The sequence below is a fragment of the Gossypium arboreum genome, chromosome 10, assembly GCF_025698485.1.
Source record: "Gossypium arboreum isolate Shixiya-1 chromosome 10, ASM2569848v2, whole genome shotgun sequence".
Classification (NCBI taxonomy): domain Eukaryota; kingdom Viridiplantae; phylum Streptophyta; class Magnoliopsida; order Malvales; family Malvaceae; genus Gossypium; species Gossypium arboreum.
The window spans coordinates 46,323,135-46,344,126 of NC_069079.1; the positions used below are offsets into that span (position 1 = coordinate 46,323,135).

The 20,992-nt window shown below is 30.8% G+C and overlaps 2 protein-coding genes and 7 non-coding genes across 10 annotated transcripts; all 9 read right to left on the reverse strand.

Moving 5' to 3' along the window:
* Positions 1 to 1,464: 1,464 nt before the first annotated feature.
* On the reverse strand, positions 1,465 to 7,138 carry LOC108486914 (phenylalanine--tRNA ligase, chloroplastic/mitochondrial). 2 transcript variants are annotated; one of them, XM_017791074.2, is made up of 10 exons: positions 6,751 to 7,138; positions 6,075 to 6,265; positions 4,137 to 4,343; positions 3,792 to 3,909; positions 3,331 to 3,407; positions 2,832 to 3,011; positions 2,691 to 2,735; positions 2,504 to 2,608; positions 1,815 to 1,928; positions 1,465 to 1,705 (listed from the first exon to the last, which is right to left on the reverse strand). In XM_017791074.2, the coding sequence occupies exons 1-10, from the start codon at positions 6,947 to 6,949 to the stop codon at positions 1,655 to 1,657; spliced, it is 1,287 nt and encodes a 428-aa protein (XP_017646563.1). In that variant the 5' UTR covers positions 6,950 to 7,138; the 3' UTR covers positions 1,465 to 1,654. The 2 variants fall into 2 exon arrangements, with proteins under 2 accessions (XP_017646563.1, XP_052876701.1); XM_053020741.1 differs by lacking the exon at positions 6,751 to 7,138 and adding an exon at positions 6,375 to 6,491.
* A 2,540-nt stretch (positions 7,139 to 9,678) lies between these two features.
* LOC108487841 (homeobox-leucine zipper protein HAT22-like) lies at positions 9,679 to 10,663 on the reverse strand. Its single transcript, XM_053020265.1, is given in 5 exon segments — positions 9,679 to 9,972; positions 10,082 to 10,159; positions 10,253 to 10,390; positions 10,392 to 10,501; positions 10,543 to 10,663. Coding segments are annotated over 5 exon segments (741 nt in total).
* A 5,251-nt stretch (positions 10,664 to 15,914) lies between these two features.
* Positions 15,915 to 15,988, reverse strand: TRNAV-AAC (transfer RNA valine (anticodon AAC)). The gene has a single exon. It is a non-coding gene; the product is annotated as a tRNA-Val (tRNA).
* A 1,891-nt stretch (positions 15,989 to 17,879) lies between these two features.
* TRNAA-AGC (transfer RNA alanine (anticodon AGC)) lies at positions 17,880 to 17,953 on the reverse strand. The gene has a single exon. It is a non-coding gene; the product is annotated as a tRNA-Ala (tRNA).
* Positions 17,954 to 19,871: 1,918 nt separating this feature from the next.
* Positions 19,872 to 19,945, reverse strand: TRNAV-AAC (transfer RNA valine (anticodon AAC)). Its single transcript has one exon. It is a non-coding gene; the product is annotated as a tRNA-Val (tRNA).
* Positions 19,946 to 20,059: 114 nt separating this feature from the next.
* On the reverse strand, positions 20,060 to 20,133 carry TRNAV-AAC (transfer RNA valine (anticodon AAC)). The gene has a single exon. It is a non-coding gene; the product is annotated as a tRNA-Val (tRNA).
* Positions 20,134 to 20,248: 115 nt separating this feature from the next.
* On the reverse strand, positions 20,249 to 20,322 carry TRNAV-AAC (transfer RNA valine (anticodon AAC)). Its single transcript has one exon. It is a non-coding gene; the product is annotated as a tRNA-Val (tRNA).
* Positions 20,323 to 20,436: 114 nt separating this feature from the next.
* On the reverse strand, positions 20,437 to 20,510 carry TRNAV-AAC (transfer RNA valine (anticodon AAC)). Its single transcript has one exon. It is a non-coding gene; the product is annotated as a tRNA-Val (tRNA).
* A 114-nt stretch (positions 20,511 to 20,624) lies between these two features.
* On the reverse strand, positions 20,625 to 20,698 carry TRNAV-AAC (transfer RNA valine (anticodon AAC)). Its single transcript has one exon. It is a non-coding gene; the product is annotated as a tRNA-Val (tRNA).
* Between the last annotated feature and the right edge of the window lie 294 nt (positions 20,699 to 20,992).

Genomic DNA, 20,992 nt, shown 5'->3' on the forward strand with positions numbered 1-20,992 from the left:
TAATGTAAATATAAATTTTGACACTTAATAACTTTATCATCATTCTTTTATTTTGTATTCACATATAAACAATATTGTGACATTTATTTCGGAAATGTCTATATCAATGTGAAGTCCATAATATTATTGACTCAATAAAATAAATATAATTTGCAAACAATTATTTGCAATATTCACTTTAGGAATATACCAAAATCTTCAAATATTTTAACTACAATTTTCTTGTTTTTCATAATTATTCTTTTTCTAGTGGTTAGAAGTACCACTATTATAACTACATTGATAACGGTTATTAGTACGTCTCCAACCATATCCTCAATTATAACAACAATCATAATCTCTATATTTTCATTTTTCATAATTGTTATATACTGCTACATTCACTTCGATGAATGAAACAAAACTAATGGAAAGAATTTCATAGTTTTTCATTAGTAACTTATTATTTTGCTTAGCTACTAGAATGTATGAGATCGTTCGAAAATACTTTTAAAGTCATTTTCACAATATTGCTACTACAAGAGCACATTAGATATTTCAAGTATATAGTATAATGTATTCCTTCAGAAATATATATAATACATAAGTATCTCATGTTATTTCTATATATGGTTTTAATGTAAAACACATTAATGTTTTATTGAACTTATATCTTCTTGATCTGAAAAATAATATTATATTTTACAAAATTTTGCATCACAAGAAGGTAAAATATTAGCTCTTAAAAGTTCTTTTCTACAATTTAATGCAATATTAGCTCTTTAGGAGCATATAATAATTTTATTATATAACCTTAATGAATGCTTAATTTATTTTAAATAATATACACTTTTGCAATTCTTTTTAACATGAATGATAAAAAAAAGATATTAATCTTCTAAAATTTTATTTATTCATATAAAATGAATAGGTATAAATAAAACATATGTTAAACATAACAAATCATGTTACTAACAAATCATTATGGTTAGATAATATATATTTTATATATAAAAAATACAAAATATTATAACGTCAAATTAAAATAACTTTACAAATATAAAGGTTTAAACATAAACATTTTCTAACCTCCACCTCTTTTAACATAATTTTATTTCAAATTTCACAATGATATAAAATTATCACAAACAAGATAAATATCCCAAAGTTTATGACATATAAGTATTTTTACTGCATTCCGTAATAATCATATATCTTAATCAAAATTAAATCAATAAATTCTATTAAAATATATTTATTTCCACATAAAAATCTCAATAACTAAATGCGTGAAGAGTTTTATTTTATGTTTGTTTTGCTGTTCATAAAATTACATAATTTTAGTCTATTTTTCAAGCTTAATATATCATTTAGTATTTTATGTAATTGTTAATTTTATTAGTAATTTATGAATTTTCATCTAATCAACTCTAAAACCTGAATTAAACGCTAAAAATTTAAGAACGCATATAAAAAATGTATAGCTTTTATCAAATACAAGTATCACATTGGACTAGGAAAAAATTGTCAAATATAGATACCAAATAATGTATTAAACCTATATTCCATGAATTAACCAAACATAAAACCTTGCAAATAACTGAAATCTTTGTAGTACGGTAATTTAAGATGCAACACCTATAACTTCAATAGACAAAAAACAAGTTTAGACTACTCATCTTAGAACAACATTTAACTTGTTCTGCACCTGTTCTCGCACCTGCCACTGCATTCACAATTGAAAAACCAACATATTTTACCATCAAACAACACTTCAAAATTAAAACTATAGTAACATCAATCATAATTACGACATAAGTAAGGCATAGCGGTACCTGCAGGTCATTAATCTCCTCGTCTGTGAGTGAACGCTCCATGGATCGATATGCAATCCGATAACAATGGCTTGTCATTCCTTTCTTGTTGGTAAAGTTATCTATCAAGCTCACCTGAATGTGATGAAACAAAAAATTATCTATCAAACACCTATCAAGTAAGACCCTCAAATGCTTCGTATTTATGATTGTTGAAAGACTTTAGGTCATCATTGCTTAATACCTTTCCGTATTAAATTTAAAATATAATTAGTGCATCAATAAGACATCTTCATAGACACACTAGTACCCGCAACTGCCCTTGATATGCAAGGGATTTTAAATGCTTATAATTGCTATCATAGCCTCTGAGACAAGATATAGGCGAAAAAAATCTTTTGGCGACTGCCTACTTACATATCATATTAAGAATGAAAACTAGAAATCAGAAATTACGTACATAAACTCCATTAAATCAGTTATTTGTGTTTTGATGTCTATAAAGGATGAGATTAAGGAAGCCAATCAAACATGCTTACCCCTCAATTGACACCTTTTCCATTATTTCGATAATTTATAATATTTATAAACTGATAATATATACTCTATAGAACATTCAGTTAAGAAGCTTAAACACATAATGATATATGATATAGATGAACATGTTTCATGTCCTCAAAAGATATCTGGCCAAAATTTAAATTGCATACCTCTTCAACAAGATCCCCAGCTATTCCTCTTATAACTTCACATAAGTTGTTCTCTGTAAATGAATCATTGATCCAAAAACTCATGTCTTTGTAACAGGGAGGATACTGCAAAAACAATTGAGGTGTCCAGTCATGCTTTTGTAATAGTTATTAAACAGTTAAAAGAAACCATTTGCTTAACTTCTACCTTCGAAAATGGTTTAAACTTGACTCCCATTTGGCCTTCGGAAAACTGCGTTCAAATTGTTTAACCAGACTTAGGTGCAGAAACTAACTTAGGATTCCAAGAATTCAGCATTCAAATCATGGAGCTACATTCAGAAGCTACCTGTGAGGTGAATCGCTCATCAGTTGACCAAAAAAGCCGGATATCTGGAATGTCAAATAAAACCATTGCTAGCCGCTCCAATCCAAGTCCAAAGGCCCAGGCAACACTGTTTGATCTACCACTAATTTTCAATATTTCTTGCTCCATCACCCCACAACCCAAAACCTCCATCCATTTCCCCTGAAAGTTGTTGTAGTTTGCTGCTAAGTTATACTCAGAGCTAAAGTTACCAAATTAACTTAAAATAATTCAGATAGAACAACAATCAAAGTAGAAATGAGGACTACAAACCAGATTACAAACATGTAGTTAAAGGTATTAGAAATATCCATATCATAATTTAGCTTAATCAAATTTAAGATTGCAACAATAAGCATAGGGCTCACCCACTAATAAATGAAGCAGGAAAAAAAGAAAAAAGCTACTAAAAACCCTCAACCAAACAACTCAAGCTTAAAGAAAACACTGAAACTATTTTTATAAAATAAAAAAAAAATACCTGAAAATAGATCTCAAGTTCATAGGAAGGATTGGTAAATGGAAAATAGGCATCAATCCAACGCATCTCCACAGCACCTGGAATGTTAACAGATTGAGGCTTGGTGTTTTGCAGTCTTTACAATGCAAACCTTTGATGACTAATTCCATAAAAGTGATCAGAATTTATAGCAGCTAGTTAGATACTTTTCTCCATAAAATATGTTATACATTGCACAACGCTAATATATACATCTCCATCGTAACTAAAAGAAAAAAGAAGCAAATATGCGATGATTTATTTTCGCAAAAGTTCCCACTTCTTGCCAAAAACATTATTGCATTTATGATGTAAAAAAAGATCTCCATTCAATATGGAATATGATTTTTTCCGAAGCCAAATAGTAAACTCATTGTAGCAGATATGCATAATCTTTTTGCAAACTTGTAATCCCTCAATAAAGCTTTGAATCTAAAATTTACCAAATAAGTGACGAGCTAGGCCTTCTAGACTTTTCTTTAAGTCCTCAGCTGCATATGATGTTGGATCCAAACCCGATGCCTCCCAATTGTCTGGAGTAAAAACACGAACCCCTTCCATCTGCAATGCAAAGGGGAGAAAAATAATTGACCCTGAATTATCAACATAACCATCTTAGACAAATGTTACATGTCAAATCAAAGCTCTTCATCATGTGGACCCATAAAGAATGCCATGGTAGGGCCCAACAAATGGTTGAGCATCACATGTAGACTTAGCAGAATACCTAAGAGAAGAAAATTCTAAAAAGCTAGACAAAACTGAAGATGTTTTCAACAAAACGAAACCTGATGAAACACAGGGTAATGGGTGGAATCTATAGAATCTCTACGGTAAACATCGCCAGTTACAAGGAAATGAGTGTGTCCCCTTCTCAACAGCTCTGCTTGATGTGCACTTGTATGACACCTCAGCACAGTTTGAGAGTCAACATAATATGTATCATTATAACTCCGGCTTACATGATCAGCAGGCACGAGGACATCATCAAAATTCTGGAAAAAAATAATTATTTACTGTCATAAATAAATAAATATTCTTAAAAACCATTGTCCAAGAATCCAAATTTGATAAAATTATCCAACATATATTGTAACATAACTAAGACAATAAAATTAATTATCAAACAGATGACAAATTGTATTTTCATTTCAGAGGAGCACAATAACTGCTTACCCATCATCCAACTTTGAGCACATAATGTTGGACAAAACATAGAGCACAATAACTTTCCTAAAGAATGAATCTATTTGGAAGGTATCTTTAAATATTGGAAACAGCTAGAACTGGAAAAAGTTATTAAAGTTGCGAGTAAATGCTGCTTCAATCCTTAAATCACCTGCTGCAGTAAACAACAAATTGTCCGTGACCACAATCTGGAATTAAATAAGGATAAAGAGGAGAGTTACTTGAAGTAGACTTATTTGGTTTTCCCTGCATATTCGTATGCCATCTCTTATTGCTTGGATGGCTGTAAGGGACAAGTTGCCTACAAAATATAGGCGTATTTCATGGGGATTTAATGTAGAGGGATGCTGCAAATTATGCGAGGAAGGGATGGAATCTCATAATCACTTGTTCTTTGAGTGTGAGTACTCAAGGAAAGTGTGGCGGTGTTCTGAAATTATACCCGATACATAGAGGTGTCATGTCTTGGCACCAAGAGTTACAATGGGCTGTCAGGAGGTTGAAGGGAAAGTCACTGATTTTGAAGCTTGCTTGTAGTGCATATATATACATGATCTGGAAGGAAAAGAATAGAAGGCAATTTGAAGAGAAGCAGGTAAGTACATAAGAATTACTGAGGAGCATCAAAAAAATTGTATGGCTAAGATTGTTAGGGAGGAGTATAGATAGAACTGATAGTGTAAATCTTCAACTTTGGATAGATTGGGGTATACTGGATGCAAATAACTGATTGTATAGAGTTGTAATCCTATTTGCAGCTATTCTATCAGCAGTTGTTTTCTTGTAGCATAATTCTGCTTATTTTGGGTAAAAAAATCAAATTTATCCCCCCAAGAAAAAACATAGAGTTCTAGAATCTGTAAAGTACAACTTTAAACAATTCTGCTGAGTATATATGAGCTTAGATAGGCATGAAAAATTTTGAAACATTTTAAGTTCAGTTTTTAAGGAAATCAGTGTTGCATGTATGCATGCAAATTACTGCATTCATCATTCCATCACTTCAGAATTCAATTACTACAAAACCAAAAACAAGAACCTTACTGCCAGGTCATACTTCTTGCAGATCTCAAAAAACAGCAATACAGAACCTTTTTGCATTGGAGAGATTTAATAATACTCAAAAATCACATGCTCAATTTAAGAAGTTGACTAGAGAGCCACGTATTTTTCGAACAAACATGCTTTATGGGGCCATAGATGATACATATGGAGAAAAAAGGCCCATAACCTAAAAATATGCAATCCAAAATCATTCTCTCTCTCTCTCTCGCTCACTCGCTAATCCACAGCCAAACACATACACAGAGGTTCAAGCGTACATGGTAACACATGATATCAATAAGGTAATACAGAAGCATATAAACATCTGTAATCTGATCAAATCCATAGAGATACAAATTTCCCAGGAATTCCAAAGCAGAGCATAGGTTGAATTTTCAGAAATATCTAAACTCAAAAGCTATTCCTTTTCGATCCAATCATATGGAACATAAAAGAGGAAAAGAGAATTCACAGAGCAGTGGACCACATTGTACCTGTTTTACTGAAACAACTGGGCAGAGATCATCAAACTTGTGGAACATATTTGGGAAATTAGTATCAAAATATTCATATATTCCATTCTTCAGAATCCCAAGAGGATGGTTATTCCTTCTGTGGAGCTGCAACCCCAGCTTCGAAAAAATTGTGTCCGGAACATTGTTTGTCGGGTCATCCCTCACCACATCTACAATTCCCACCATCCAATAAAATACTAAATCATTCAAAAACTATGAAAACACATAAAATCATGAATCAAAATTCACCAATTAAAAAATTTCAAAGCATATACAAACCAGAAAATTTGGTTCCCATTGCATAAAATTTTCAATCATTTACCATTACACCAAAAAGGGTGTAATCCACCTAAAAAGCTTATACCTAACTTCCATTCCAAAACATGTTGCACCAAAACTCCATGAATTTAAATTTCCTATCAAAATACAACTTGAACACACAAAGGGCATATTTTGGAAACTCCAAATCAGATTAAACTAAGAGAAAAATGCCCATTACCCATAAACATTTTCTGGTATTAGAGAAAGAAAATGCAAGAATAGATAGGCTCGCCTAGTTAAAATTCAATATCAGCAAATATTGAAACGACCCAGTTCAATAACAGTGAAGAAAAACATAAAAGAAAAAAGTACATAAAAAGAAACATTTGGGTACCATCTTTGGCAATTTTGATTCCACCAAGCTCTAACACGGAGGAAGCCACGGGTTGTCTCCATTTTTTCTTAGAAGAAAGGGAAGCAACGGTAGAGGATGAAAAGGGTAAGCAAAAAGAGAAGCGTTTGAAACCATTTATGTGGTGAAAAAGGGAGGTTTTAGAGAAGATAGTTGAATGAGCACTTGAAACAACGGCCATAAAAAATCTTTTGGTCTTTTTTCTGTGTTGGGTAGGCTGGGGATTTTGCAAGGGGAAGAAACGAAAGATATAACTCAGTTTTGTATGAAGCAGAAGAGAAGAAAGCCACTTTCACACAGCCCAAAGAACAAAAAAGATAATACTTAAAAAAAAAAAAAGAACTTTAGCCATTCGACCCGGGTTTGATACCGGATGCCGAAAATGAACCCTCATTTTCAATATTTGAAAACTTAACTGATGATGAGTCAACTCAGCTCAAAAAAATATTTAAATGTCAAAACGTTTTCTAACCCTTCAAATTTTAATTTTAATTTTGAGATATTAGGTTTATGTATTTTTATTTAAAATTGTAGTTCTTTCTTTATTTTTATTAAATTTAATAATATTAAAATAATTTTTAACCCTTAATATTTATAATTTTTGTTAATTTTGTTTTAAAAATACATAAAAAATTTTGAAATTATTCCTTTCATATTTTAAATAAAAACATAAATATTTTAAAAATTAAATATATATATATATATTAAATAAAACTTATGGGAAAAATAAAAACTTTTAAATTTTAAAATAAAAATAAAAAGATTTTTAAAATATAAACAAAAATTTAAAATTCAATATTATCTAAACCAAACCAAGTTGGCGGTTGAGTCGAGAATTGTTGGGGTATCAGTTCGGTGAAAGATAAAAAGTTAGTTAACACGCAAATTGGTACAAACTAGTTGAATCGAACTAAAAAATAGTTGAACCGACATTTGAATCGATTTGAATTAGTTTAGCCAATTGATTTCAAAACGATCGGTCCAACCAATTCAAAGAAAATAAATTATCAAAAATAAAAATATTAAAAATTATAAAAATTAGTTCAATTTCCAGTTCAAATAAAATTTTAACTTTGATTTAACTATTTTGTATCAATTAATAGGTCTATTAATTTTTAAAATTTTAAAACTCGTTTAGATCTCACATTTATAGTTTTTGTCAATATGGTCCATACCCTTTAAAAGTATGTATTTTAAAAAATTAAAATTACTTTTTCTTTATTTTAAACAAAAAATTAAAATTATATTTTTAAAAATATTTAAAATTCAAAATATAAATATAAATATTTTCTAAAAATATATTTAAAATATAAAAATTTCACAATTCATTGTTATCTAAACTGGATCGGACCGATTGGATCAAAAACCAACTAGAGTATTAGTCTGGTGAGAGGTAAAAAACTGATTAACCCAAAAATCACTGCGGATTAATTGAATCTGGTTAAAAATTATTTATATTTTTTAAAAATTTATAATTTTCATTTTAAATTTTTTTTTTTTTATGTTTTCTATTTGAAATATGAAAAAGCTCATTTTTAAATTTTTAATGTACTTTTAAAAGATAAGGATCGAGTCTGCTACTCTAGCACATCTTAGTCTACTTCTCTAACAAGTTTCATTTTTAGGGTTTTTGTCGTTGTTCTGATTTGGTTTTTGCAGTGGTGGAGTTTAGGAGGGGTTGTTAATTTCTTTTCGTTTTGATTTTGGTCTGTATGGAAACTGATTTGGCGAGTCTTACTTTGGATGATGAGGAGGAGATCTTACAAATCCAAAACAAGGTTGAACCTGTGAAGAAGATTTTTTATCTTTGCTTGGTGAGGTGTTTCCTTACTGCGAGTGTGATTCACTTTCCCCAATGAGAAGTATCATGGCTAATCTCTGGCATCCGATGAGAGGGGTCCAAATTACAAATTTGGGAGAAAAACATTTTTTGTTCCGTTTCTTTCACAAAATGGATCTTGATCGTGTGCAAAATGGTGGTCACAAATTACAAATCTATTTGAACTTTAGCTTTCACTAACATCAAAGTATATAAGCCACGTATACACAATTCATCATCTAATCAGGATTTAAGGTATGCGACACTATGAATGTAACAAGTGAATATATTCATAAACTAATTTAGGATCTATTTTACTTGGATCCTATCCAATATACTGTTAGTCTAGTTAATCACATCTATATATTTATCTTTTGGGAATCATTCGTTCTGATATCCAATATAAGGTATCTCATCAATTGGACTTAATATACGTCATATTAGTCTTTTAATCGATTTGCTCAATTTCGATTGGACTAAGGACGTGTTTAGATTATTTACTAGTATAAGTTGTCTTTCCACATTACGATCATTCATGTAATGTTGCTTAATATTAATTAAATATTAGAATATCGGTGAGCTAATATTTACTTTTATTTTACTTTATGTGAAAAAACCGTTAAGGATAACATACAAATAATATTAATGATACTACTAAATATTTATTTAAACTAATATAATCAAAAATTACAAGTACATAGACGAAAATATTATAGTAAGGGCACTAGATCCCAATAATTTTGGCTTAAATATATTCAAATAAAAATCCTTGCAATTTAATTAGAAAAAAATCATTTTAATCACTCAAATATTAAATCTTTAACTACAGTTGATTTTACACATCACATTATATTTTTTTTATCATTTTTCTATCATGCTTACTTCATCATCGTCCCTCCTCACCACCCTTGTTTCCACTATTTTTTTCTTCTTTGCTCATTGGTTCCACCATTTTTTTTGTCTAGAAATTAATTAATTATAATTACACTACTTTTTAATCTCATGCAAACCCTTTTAACCCAAAACTAGAAAGGATGTGAGTATTTTTCTCCCATTATTTTGTTACTAAATTCTAAATCAAACTTAATTAATTAACATGCTACAAAAGGATTAGTGATGGGTTTATAGAAATGAGGCTTTGAAGGCATTGAAAATTGGTTGTTGGAATTCCTATCGCCAACAATGCCACCGATTCTTTCACAAGATGGGCACATGGTGAGAGTTGTTGCCAACATGTTCATGCAAAAAGGTTGAACCATTGTTTTTAGTCCTTTGAGTTCTTGTAACTCCTTTTGTAGGCTTTTGTTTTCATTTGTTAGTTTCTCACAAAACCTCTTCAAGAACTCACAATCCACCTCAATTTGCTTCAGCTTTGTCTTGCATGCCTAATGAAACAATTCATTAGGAAATTAAAACTTAAAAACAAGCTTTACAATATTTTCTTTGGTAATGATCAAGGAAATTTTCCAGGTTATGGTTTTTTCCTGACCTTGCTCTCCTGTTTTGAAACCATACAACTTGCCTAGGTTACCAATTTAACTGACTTGCTAAAGATTGTTGTTGGTTTTGTTTTTCATAATATATAGCAAAAAAGATTAATTGATGAGGTTGATATAGTTATAAATATATGGAAAAAAAAAGAATAATTGGAAAGATGTTTACAATATTGAGGGTGTTATGTTGTTTGAAGCTTTCATTGCAAAGAGTGGATTGTTGTTTGATGAGTCTAAGTTTTTCTCTTGCATCAATGTGATCTTCATCTTCATCACTAACTCTATATGAATTCTTATCTACCTCTACTTCTTAATTTGTTGCTATGGTCTCTCTTCCTCGTGACCCTACCACTAGAAAAAGATGAAAAAATACTAAGGTGAGAACATTGATGGTACAAATTACCGGTGGCAGGGGCAGGGGGAGAGTCTTTATGATGAAGATAAAGATAACCACCAACTAATTTTTGTTCACATCAACCTTTTTGATAACAGTAACTCTATAGCACTCATTGGAAAGACCCAGTGTTAGGCATGGTTCGAAACTTATGACCAGCACCACATTGGCTATTGACTTCTTGGGCATTCCTTGGCTATTGACTTCTTGGGCATTTAGTCGTTGGCCTTAGATGAGGAGGCTAGTCATGTATAGTCAGTCGTAGATAGGGATTTATTGTGTAAACATAGAAATGCTACAGTGGTTTGAAATAGAACGTAGTTTGTAAGTAAGGAAGGAGGATCCTTATAATATTAAGTAAAACATGCATTGTTATCCATTGGTTGGATAACACCAAGATGGTAAAATCAAGCTTTGGACATAAATAGCTGCCACTGTGTATTAATTATTTTCCTAGTATTTTGTTTGGGATCATACCAAAGTACTATATAGCTACAAAGAAATACAATTTTTGGTATAGTGTAATACATACCCATATGTTAAAAAGTTGAGAAGACAATTTTAGCCCATCAAGACTTGAGCCACTATGGATAAGATTTCTAAATAAGAAGATTATGCTATCTCCTAAAATTTTCAATCTTTCAAAAAGAAAGATTTCATGTAATCCATAAAAAGCATAACCATATTCTTCTTCTACAACCTTTTACTATATATTACTTTTGAATACCAAAATTTCAAACTCATACTTATATTGGAGACGAGTTCTAAGTATCTTGTAATCATTAGTTCAAAAATCATAGCCAAATCCATAATTCATTACTATTTCTAAGGTTTTATTAATAGTTGGATTCCACAATAAGGTTTTTGGGTGGTTGTCATTTATATAACTTCTACATATCAAACCATTACAAGACCCTTCAACAAAGGCGAATTCATCATGGTTAGATATTCAAGGTGGCTAAAATGATGAAGATCCAACAGTATATGTATCTTGAATACTTAACAACAATGTGTTATATCGATGAGTCGAGAAATAAGGAGTGGAACTAAGGTATTGTTGGCAAACTGCTAGTCAAGGATGTTCAATGTGGTAGGAATGTTGACCTGGTAGATCGGAGTGCTAAGAAGACCCTTTTGGAAATGCTAAAGGTGTAGAAAATCAATATGAAGCTTGTTGATTCATTAATGGGGCTACCACCTATGAGAGAGGTGGGTTGTGCATCAAACTTTGGGGAAAAAGTAGTGATGCAAATTGGCAGTCAAATCGAGTAAATGCTATAAGTGAGGTACATCTCAAACATTTTTCTAGTGTTTTACATTATGACTTATCGTTGGTTTGGCAAAGACATAAGGACCATTTCAGAGTTCTGAAATGGGTAAGTCGAAGGGCTTACAAATCAAAGTTAACGACAATAACTAAGGTTAACCTAGTGTTCAATGTGGGTGTGACAAAGCCTATTTTTGAGGATCAAGGGGATCCTGATAGAGGCGAGTCACAATGGGGGAAAGTAAGAGCAGTGGTCTCTTACGATTGAGATGTACAAGAGAGAAATACAATTCGATTTAGAAGACAATGAAGACATAAGCTGAAGAAAATGTTTCGATAGGTGAAATTACCTAACATAAAGACTAATTGGGAATCGACTGAGGTATTGAGATAGTTGCAAGACCACTTCCCTCGCTGTCCTCATGGACTTCAAAAGAATAGAATCAACACTAAATACAACAAATGATCAAAACTTATACTATCGTACGGTGCCTGCAAGTATGGACTACTCCGAGGATCAAACCCAAAAGAGTCGACGATTGAGCAAATTATAGCTACAAACATTCAAAATAAAGAGTCTAACTAACTAATTACTAAACACTATAGTACAATAAGCCATAAAATCAAGAATAATTACCCTAATTTATCAACTAATTAACATAAAGACTAAATTGTAAAATATACAAAATTATTAAATTAATCAATGAATAACAAACGATTTTTGAATGATTTCAATGCAGTTCACTAATATTCGAATTAGTGATTTAAATTGCTTAAACTCCTAAAGTGGTTATGTTTTACCTCTCGACCTCAATTTTACTAAATTAGACAAATTAGTTTGGTTTATCTCTCGACCTCACCGGCTAACTCGGGACTAATGAATTGGTGCTCAAAAAGATTACCTCTCAGTGTCACTTGCCTAAATATTCCCTTAGGGGTGTCAATCCTAAGTTTTTAGGTTTATTCAATTTTGTCCAATTTATTTACAACTTAGTCCTTCACCCAAAAATCAACTTACCCGCATCTTTATCAATCAATCCCTTTAGAGTTTTGTTATCCATCTTAAAAACTAAGCTAACAAACATGCAAGGCAAGGAAATGATAGTCATTAACATAAAGCTTGAGAAAAAGATAAAAGTTTGTATTTTTAATCTACAAAACTTAAAATAAAAGTGTAGATGAACATTCAACAGTAAAATGAAAGGTACATAAAAGCTAAAGTCTTTAACAGATTAAACTAAAAAAACCTGAAATATATTAAATTGAAGGCTGAAATGTCATTACAAGTAAAGGAAATGGACTAAAAGTGCAAATAAACCTTAGCTATAGTAATAACTAACTTAACTAACATAAAGAACAAGAAGAAAAGTTACAAAAAAATGACTCTACAATTAAGGAAGATGAAAACTAAGAAACCCTAAAAATGAAGAAAAAAACTAAGAGAACTAAAGAGAAAATTTAGCTAAAATAAGCTTCATATGTGTATCCCTCTCTCTTAATCCAAAATTAGCTATTTTAGCAGCAATTTCTAACCCAATTTTATTGACCAAAATGCCCTTAAATGGGTCTCATCTGATTGGTGCTTCGATTGGACAAGACTACATCTGGCGCCATTTTTTATCCCCTTTATGGTGTGGATAGCGTCATACTCAAGGTAGGATATCGCGATACTATAATCAGTATTGAAATTGGGTCCCTCTTGGAAGGTGGATATCACGATACCACTATAGGCGATCTTCATTCTAGGCCTGTTTGAGGTATCGCGATTCCCATGCTCCTATGTCATGATGTCCCTTTCTTCGGTGATGTTTTGGCACAATTTCGAGCCATCATTAAGTACCTACAATACTCAATCAAACGTTAAGTCCCCCAATGGTACAATTGGCCAATTTGGGTCTCAAAATGAATAAAAAGAGGTATTTACACTTATTAAATTGGAAATCTAAAATCTACACTAAACTATAGAAAAGACGTTAATTTTCCAGAAAACAAGCTCCTTAAGTATAATGGGGAAGCCTAATTTAACATATCAAATTATAGCAGATCACAAGACGAGTCAATCCAATGTAATTCTAAGGACACGATGAGTGCGTCGTGAGAATGGGTGGGGGAGATTGTCATGGGTTGCGGATCAAAACCCATGATGAATGCGCACAAAGCGTCCTATGAAGGTCAGCTAATTAAACAGGGCCCATTCAACTCACTTGAACTAGCCCAATTTGTGGAACACATAGAGAAACCCATTTACTTGAAGTGTTGATGATCCAGTGAAACATTTCTGTAAAACTAGAATTATGAGGGTAATTATTATAAATCCTAAAAGATAAGAACTCTTATCTTGTAGATAGACACTAATCTCAGCTATTGATGTAATCCAATTTATATCGTTTGTATTTATGCTTATCTGAATTTTGTATAACTTAAAATATTTCATTTCATTTTTTAGATGATATGTTTTTGTTCTTCCTTTCGCTATATTTTTCAATGTCTTAATTTTTTTTCAATATCATTTTTCTTTTCCATAATCCATTCATATTATTTTTATTCCTAATTTTCATGGTTTATTAAGTCTAATTTAAGAGGAATCTTTGAGTAGTTCTAAAATCGATGGATTTTTATGTAGCTTTTGAGTTCTCTCCCCATTACACTGCATTAAACCATAAGTTGAGCATCAATCTATTAAAATTCAGTCATGAATGCATCAATATTTAATATTTGTTTGTAGAGTGAATAGATTGCTTTTAATTTCATTAGAATTACTATTGATGTGTTTTCAATTGTTGTTTGCCAATGAGTTTCAGTTTGTTTGTCTACGTGACTAAATATGTTCCGTATTCAACCATGAGTTACCAATTACTCAGTAAACTTGATTCTATGAAAACAGCCAACAAAAATCAAAATCAGTGGCAAGACTTTGGGAAGCATTCACTGCTGCTGAACCGGACAAATTATTGAGCCTGGAGTTTGTAGGTACTGGGGCACAAGCATTTTTCAGAATGTTCCGTATTTATTGGATTACTATTAAAATAGTTTTTAGTAATAATTGCTTGCGCAGCTTTAATACATCATCGTAAAATAATGACATGCATTTCTACGTTGGAGCTTTTGATGCACCGATGTAATACCCTCATGGGTTTGGGTGGGTTGGTTGTGTGTTGATTTATATTGGCTAAATGGTTTCATCATATCTTTTATAATAGTTGAAGCACAAATTCTTCACCCTGTGTATTTTGTTTTGTCAGACAATAAAGTTTGGTTTAGGATGCCACTCAAAACGTGGGCGATTACATGTTGATATCGTGGCAAGCCTAGAAAAAATAACATAGAAGGATTTAAAATGCAAGGTGGAGAATTGAAATTTATTGCTTAAAGTGCATCATATAAAAAGCAAAATAGAAGTTCAATGGGAGATACTCTTTGCTAGCTTTGTAAGTATTCCTATTTCTTAACACACCCATTTTGATAGTCTTATGATTTTCAAGATTTTATTTGTTGGATATTAATTCCGTTAGATATTTGTTGTTTTTATTTATTTATTTTGGTGTAGGCATGAATTGTTTTGTAAGGTATTGCTCTTTCGCATCACATCCATCTTTGTAGTGTTTTGATTTTTAAGATTTTATTGGATTGATTGTGACTTAGTTAGATAGTTGCTGCAGGCATTAAGCTAGCTTAACTTATATCAAATTTAAGGTTAGTCTTCATTTTCATTGTTCCTTTGTTTTGAATTTTAAGGCTGTCTCTAAACAATGTCCCTCTTTACATTGAATAACAAACCCCATGCCTTGAAACAAGCTTCTTCCGGAAAGCCCCGTAATTGTTGATTTCTGGTTCACCTCGACCTCATTCAGTAGCTATAAAATCTTTCAAAAAAATTTCTTCAGCCATGTCATTATTGGCTACACAAATTATTTAATCGATCATAAAATAAGGAAATGTACAAATATGAGATGAATAAACCAATGTTTAGAACCTATTTTCAAAAGATAGAATTGACGACGGGTGTTGATATCGTTTGTAAGCCAACAAATATTATAGATGGGCTTTAATACGCTGAGTGAAGTATTAAAGTCGTAGTATAGTGGCTAGTATTCCCGCCTGCCACGCGGGTCACCCGAATCGGACTCTTTTTTTTATCAAAAAAAAAATTTAACAAAATATATTTAAAATTAATGGCTACGCCCGGACTCGAACCGGAGACCTTCAGTGTGTTAGACTGACGTGATAACCAACTACACCACGAAACCACGGCAATGATTACATTTACATTTACTGAATTACTACCTTTGATAAATAATATGTAGAAAGTAAAATGTACAGAAACCAAAATTTTAGATATTAGCGGGACGAAAACTTGAGGATAGAGGTGATCATGGGCCGGGCCGGGTTCGGGCCGGGCGGGTTTGGGCCGGGCCCAAGTAAAATTTTAGGCCCGTCTACTAGGCGGGGCCCGGCCCGCCCGAAATATGGGTCTAAAATTTTACCCAAGCCCGGCCGAAATAAAATTACTAAGCCGAGCCCGGCCCGCCCGACCCATATTAATTTTTTTTCTTATTTTATTAAATAAAAAATTTAAAAATATAATAAATCAAATATATTTAAAAACATAAAATAAATATTAAAACAAATAAAAATAATACTAAAACAATTCTTAAAACAATACACAAATTAACAATATAATAAAAATAGTTATATTAAAATTTAAAATAATTAAAATAAAAACAAAAATATATTAATATATAATTGGGGCCGGGCGGGCCCGGCCAAAAACTCTTACTGAGGCCTGCCCGTTTTTAAACAGGCCTCGTTTTTTGCCCAAGCCCATTTTTCGGCCTATATTTTTACCCAAACCCTCCCATTTTTCTAGGCGGGCCTTGGTAGGGCAGGCCATGACCATGATCGGCTCTACTTGAGGATCTTGGTATTCATTTAAGAATAAATTGAACTCTTGAGTAAATCAAACTTTAAACCTATGACTATATTATTTTAAATCATGATAGTGTCGAGCTAGTTTGTAATTAATACTATTGAAGTGTACATAATACTTTTAAAAGTTAAAATGTATTAAAAATTAAAATAAAGTTTAGTTGAAGGTAAATTTAAAATTTTATCAATGTAATTTGCTGGTTAAAATTTTATTACATCATAAGTTTTATTATTATTTTAAATTAAAAAATTAAAGCGTTTTTAAATAATATAATTTATCTTAAATAAGAAAGTATATTTTAATAAATTTCATAATAGATTTAGTTTTTAATTAGTGAAATTGATTCAATTAAAAATTCAAATAATAATATAAATATGTAATTGATAGAGAAAATATATTGTATATAGTAAAACAAAATTCAAACATATGAATAAATAAAACAATCTTGGCAAATTTAAGGGTTTTTTAATTATTATAATTTATATGAGTTCAAATGTCACTATATAAAATATTTTAAATATTGTTATTTATTTTAAAAAGAAAAGACATTATTGTATTTTTTTGATTGAATTTGTGTTAATTAGGGATTTTATTTGATAAATATATTGAGTTCTCTTTATTGATTAAACTATACAATTCATCATAAACAATCTGAAGAAATCACCATGATTTTAGATTAAATATCTTGTTGAGAGCAACTTCAATTACTGCATGAATTATAAAGTTTTTATTTTTATTTTTTTAAACTAAACATTGAGAATCATATATAATTTCACCAGACATTAAAAAAAGGGCTTCTCCTAGCTTTTATGTCTCTAAACAATATTCCTGATTACATTGAATAATAAACTCCATGCTTAGTTGCTGCAGCCATGCCTTTGAAATAAGCTTCCTCTCAGTTAACCGTTGAATTCTCGCTCACCTCAACCTCATTCGGTAGCTTTATCAACTATAGTCGTGTCAGGTGGTCACAAAATAAGAAAATGTACAAATACAGAAACTAATTTTGAAAGGTAGAATTGATAACTAGATTGTAAGCCAACAAATACTATAGATAACTTTTAATTCGCTTATTAATGTGAAAAGGTCGTTGTAGTATAGTGGTAAGTATTCCCGCCTGTCACGCTGGCGACCCGGGCTCGATCCCCGGCAACGGCGTAGAAGTTTTCATTTTGTTTTTTAAAAATGAAACGAACTTTATTCTATATAAATGGCTTCGCCCGGACTCGAACCGTAGACATTCAGTGTGCTAGACTGACGTGATAACCAACTACACCACGAAACCACTCTGAGAAGTGTATTTTTATAACAGTACTAATTTTGAGACACAATATCTAGAAAGTAGGATCTACAGAAACCAAAATTTTAGATATTAGTGAGAGGATCTTAGAATTCTATAAAAATTTTATCAATAAAAATTAATTAATAATAACACAAACATAAATCAAACTTTAAACATATAAATATATGATAGTACATAAATATAATTATTTATTATAGTATTATCATTAATCTTAAATTGATGTTAAGTTAATTGGTAATACTAACTAATAAACAATATTATTAAAGTATGCGTAATAAAATTAAAATTTATTAAAAATTAAATTTAAAATTTATTAATGTAATTTGCTTTGGTTCAAATTCCATATCCATAAGTTTTATTCTTTAAATTAAAAAGATTAAAGCAATCTTTAATGATATAATTTATTTTAAATACTGAAAAAATATTTTAGTAATTTTATAATAAAATTGGTTCTTAGTACTTATGACACCAACTCGGTTAGAAATTTTAGAAAATATTTTAGTAATTTTTATAATAAGATTGGTTCTTAGTACTCATGACACCAATTCTTAGCACTCATGACACCAACTCAATTAGAAATTTAAATAATAGTATAGATATAAAATAAATATAATGAAATACTCATAATAAAATTAAAATATATAAATAAAAAATTTAAGTATTTTTGTATTGTAATGGGTAAGATAATAAATGGGCTTTTATTTTTGAGACATGGATAGGTTATTTTCTCTTTATCCATTAATAGGTTATTTTCTCTTTAGTATTACTTCTAAGAAAAACTTTTGAGACAAAAAAATTCTAAACAAACTATTTTTTTTTTAAAAGTGTTTCACCTAAACTAAAAATTGGTCCAAAAGCAATTTCTTCGTAAATTGAAAATTTTAGCTTATCCCCAAAAATGTTTTTTTCTTATAAAGTACTTTTGAGAAGTATTCCTAAACTAGGCTTAAGTGAGGGCTGAAAAATCTTTTTCTATACACATCGGCCTCTCTTAAGACAGTGGAGACACATCAGCCTTCTCATGAGGAGGTGGAAACTCCCTCGAATGTGGCAAGTTTTAAGCTTCTCTACTGACAACTGACAAGATCTAGTCTCTTGTATTAATACCTTTTGTTCAATTTCCCCTTTCTCCATTTTCTCCCATTCTTAGATACTTTAACTAGGGGTGAGTATTCGATCAAGTTGAGTGAGATCGTGTCAAAAAAATTCAAGTTAGTCAAGTTGATGAATCCTAGTTTAGCAACCCAACTCAATTTGAATTTTTTTCGAATCGAATCGAGTAAAAAATTTCGAGTCAAGTAGAGTAGAGTTAACGAATATTATTATTTATACTCAATGTTGCGTTTACATGGACCGATTATTTAACTAGTAGACGAAGTACAAGATTACTTAATTGCATAAACAACATAATGATTTTGCATTTTAACTTAATGAGTAAACATTTATCAAAACGATGTAGTTTTTGCCTTTTAATTTAATGGTTTTGACTTTTAACCTTAGAAAAGGTAAACATTTATCAAAACGACGTAGTTTTGCCTTTTTTTATTTGAATTTTCGGATAACTCGAATTGTGTAATTTATATTTAAGTTAAACTGAAAAACCTAATTTTTTATTTAAGTTTATCCGAATAACTTGATTATCTCAAATAACTCAAATTATTTAATTAAAAATTTTAAATTTTTATTGAATTTTTCGAATCGAATAGTATTTGGATTACCCCTTACTTTAAACTCATTCTCGGTCACAAAATAAGGGAATGTACAAATATGACATGAGGTATCTAGGACGTTGCAGTATAGTGGTAAGCATTCCCGCCTGTCACGCGGGTGACCCGGGTTCGATCCCCGGCAATGGCGTAAATTAATTTTTCTTTGTGAAACAAAATATATTCTGCATGGATGGCTTCGCCCGGACTCGAACCGGAGACCTTCAGTGTGTTAGACTGACGTGATAACCAACTACACCACGAAACCACGTTGAAAAGTATTTTACATTTTTATTTATAGCTAAGTAAATAGTAAAATGTGCAGAAACCAATTTTTTTTTTTTTGGTTATTAAAAATGAAACAAAACACATTCTGTATGGATGGCTTCGCCCGGACTCGAACCGGAGACCTTCAGTGTGTTAGACTGACGTGATAACCAACTACACCACGAAACCACATTGAAAAGCATTTTACATTTTTATTTATAACTAAGTAAATAGTAAAATGTGCAGAAACCAACTTTTTTTTTTTTTGGTTATTAAAAATGAAACAAAACACATTCTGTATGGATGGCTTCGCCCGGACTCGAACCGGAGACCTTCAGTGTGTTAGACTGACGTGATAACCAACTACACCACGAAACCACGTTGAAAAGCATTTTACATTTTTATTTATAACTAAGTAAATAGTAAAATGTGCAGAAACCAACTTTTTTTTTTTTGGTTATTAAAAATGAAACAAAACACATTCTGTATGGATGGCTTCGCCCGGACTCGAACCGGAGACCTTCAGTGTGTTAGACTGACGTGATAACCAACTACACCACGAAACCACGTTGAAAAGCATTTTACATTTTTATTTATAACTAAGTAAATAGTAAAATGTGCAGAAACCAACTTTTTTTTTTTTGGTTATTAAAAATGAAACAAAACACATTCTGTATGGATGGCTTCGCCCGGACTCGAACCGGAGACCTTCAGTGTGTTAGACTGACGTGATAACCAACTACACCACGAAACCACTTAAAAAGGTTTTTACATTATGTTTTATAGCTCTATTAATTTTGAGAAACAATATTTAAATAGTAAAATGTGCTGCAACCAAAATTTTAGATACTGGCAGATAAATTTGAGAGTATCCTAATATTCTATACAAAAATAATCATACTAGAAAAAACCAACAGAAGCATGTATTTAAAAATAATATATAATAAATAATTAAATGTATGATTCAAAATTTATTAATAATAACACATAAATTATGAACAATTTTAAAATTAAAAAAAAATCAAACTTTGAGTAAATTAAACTTTAA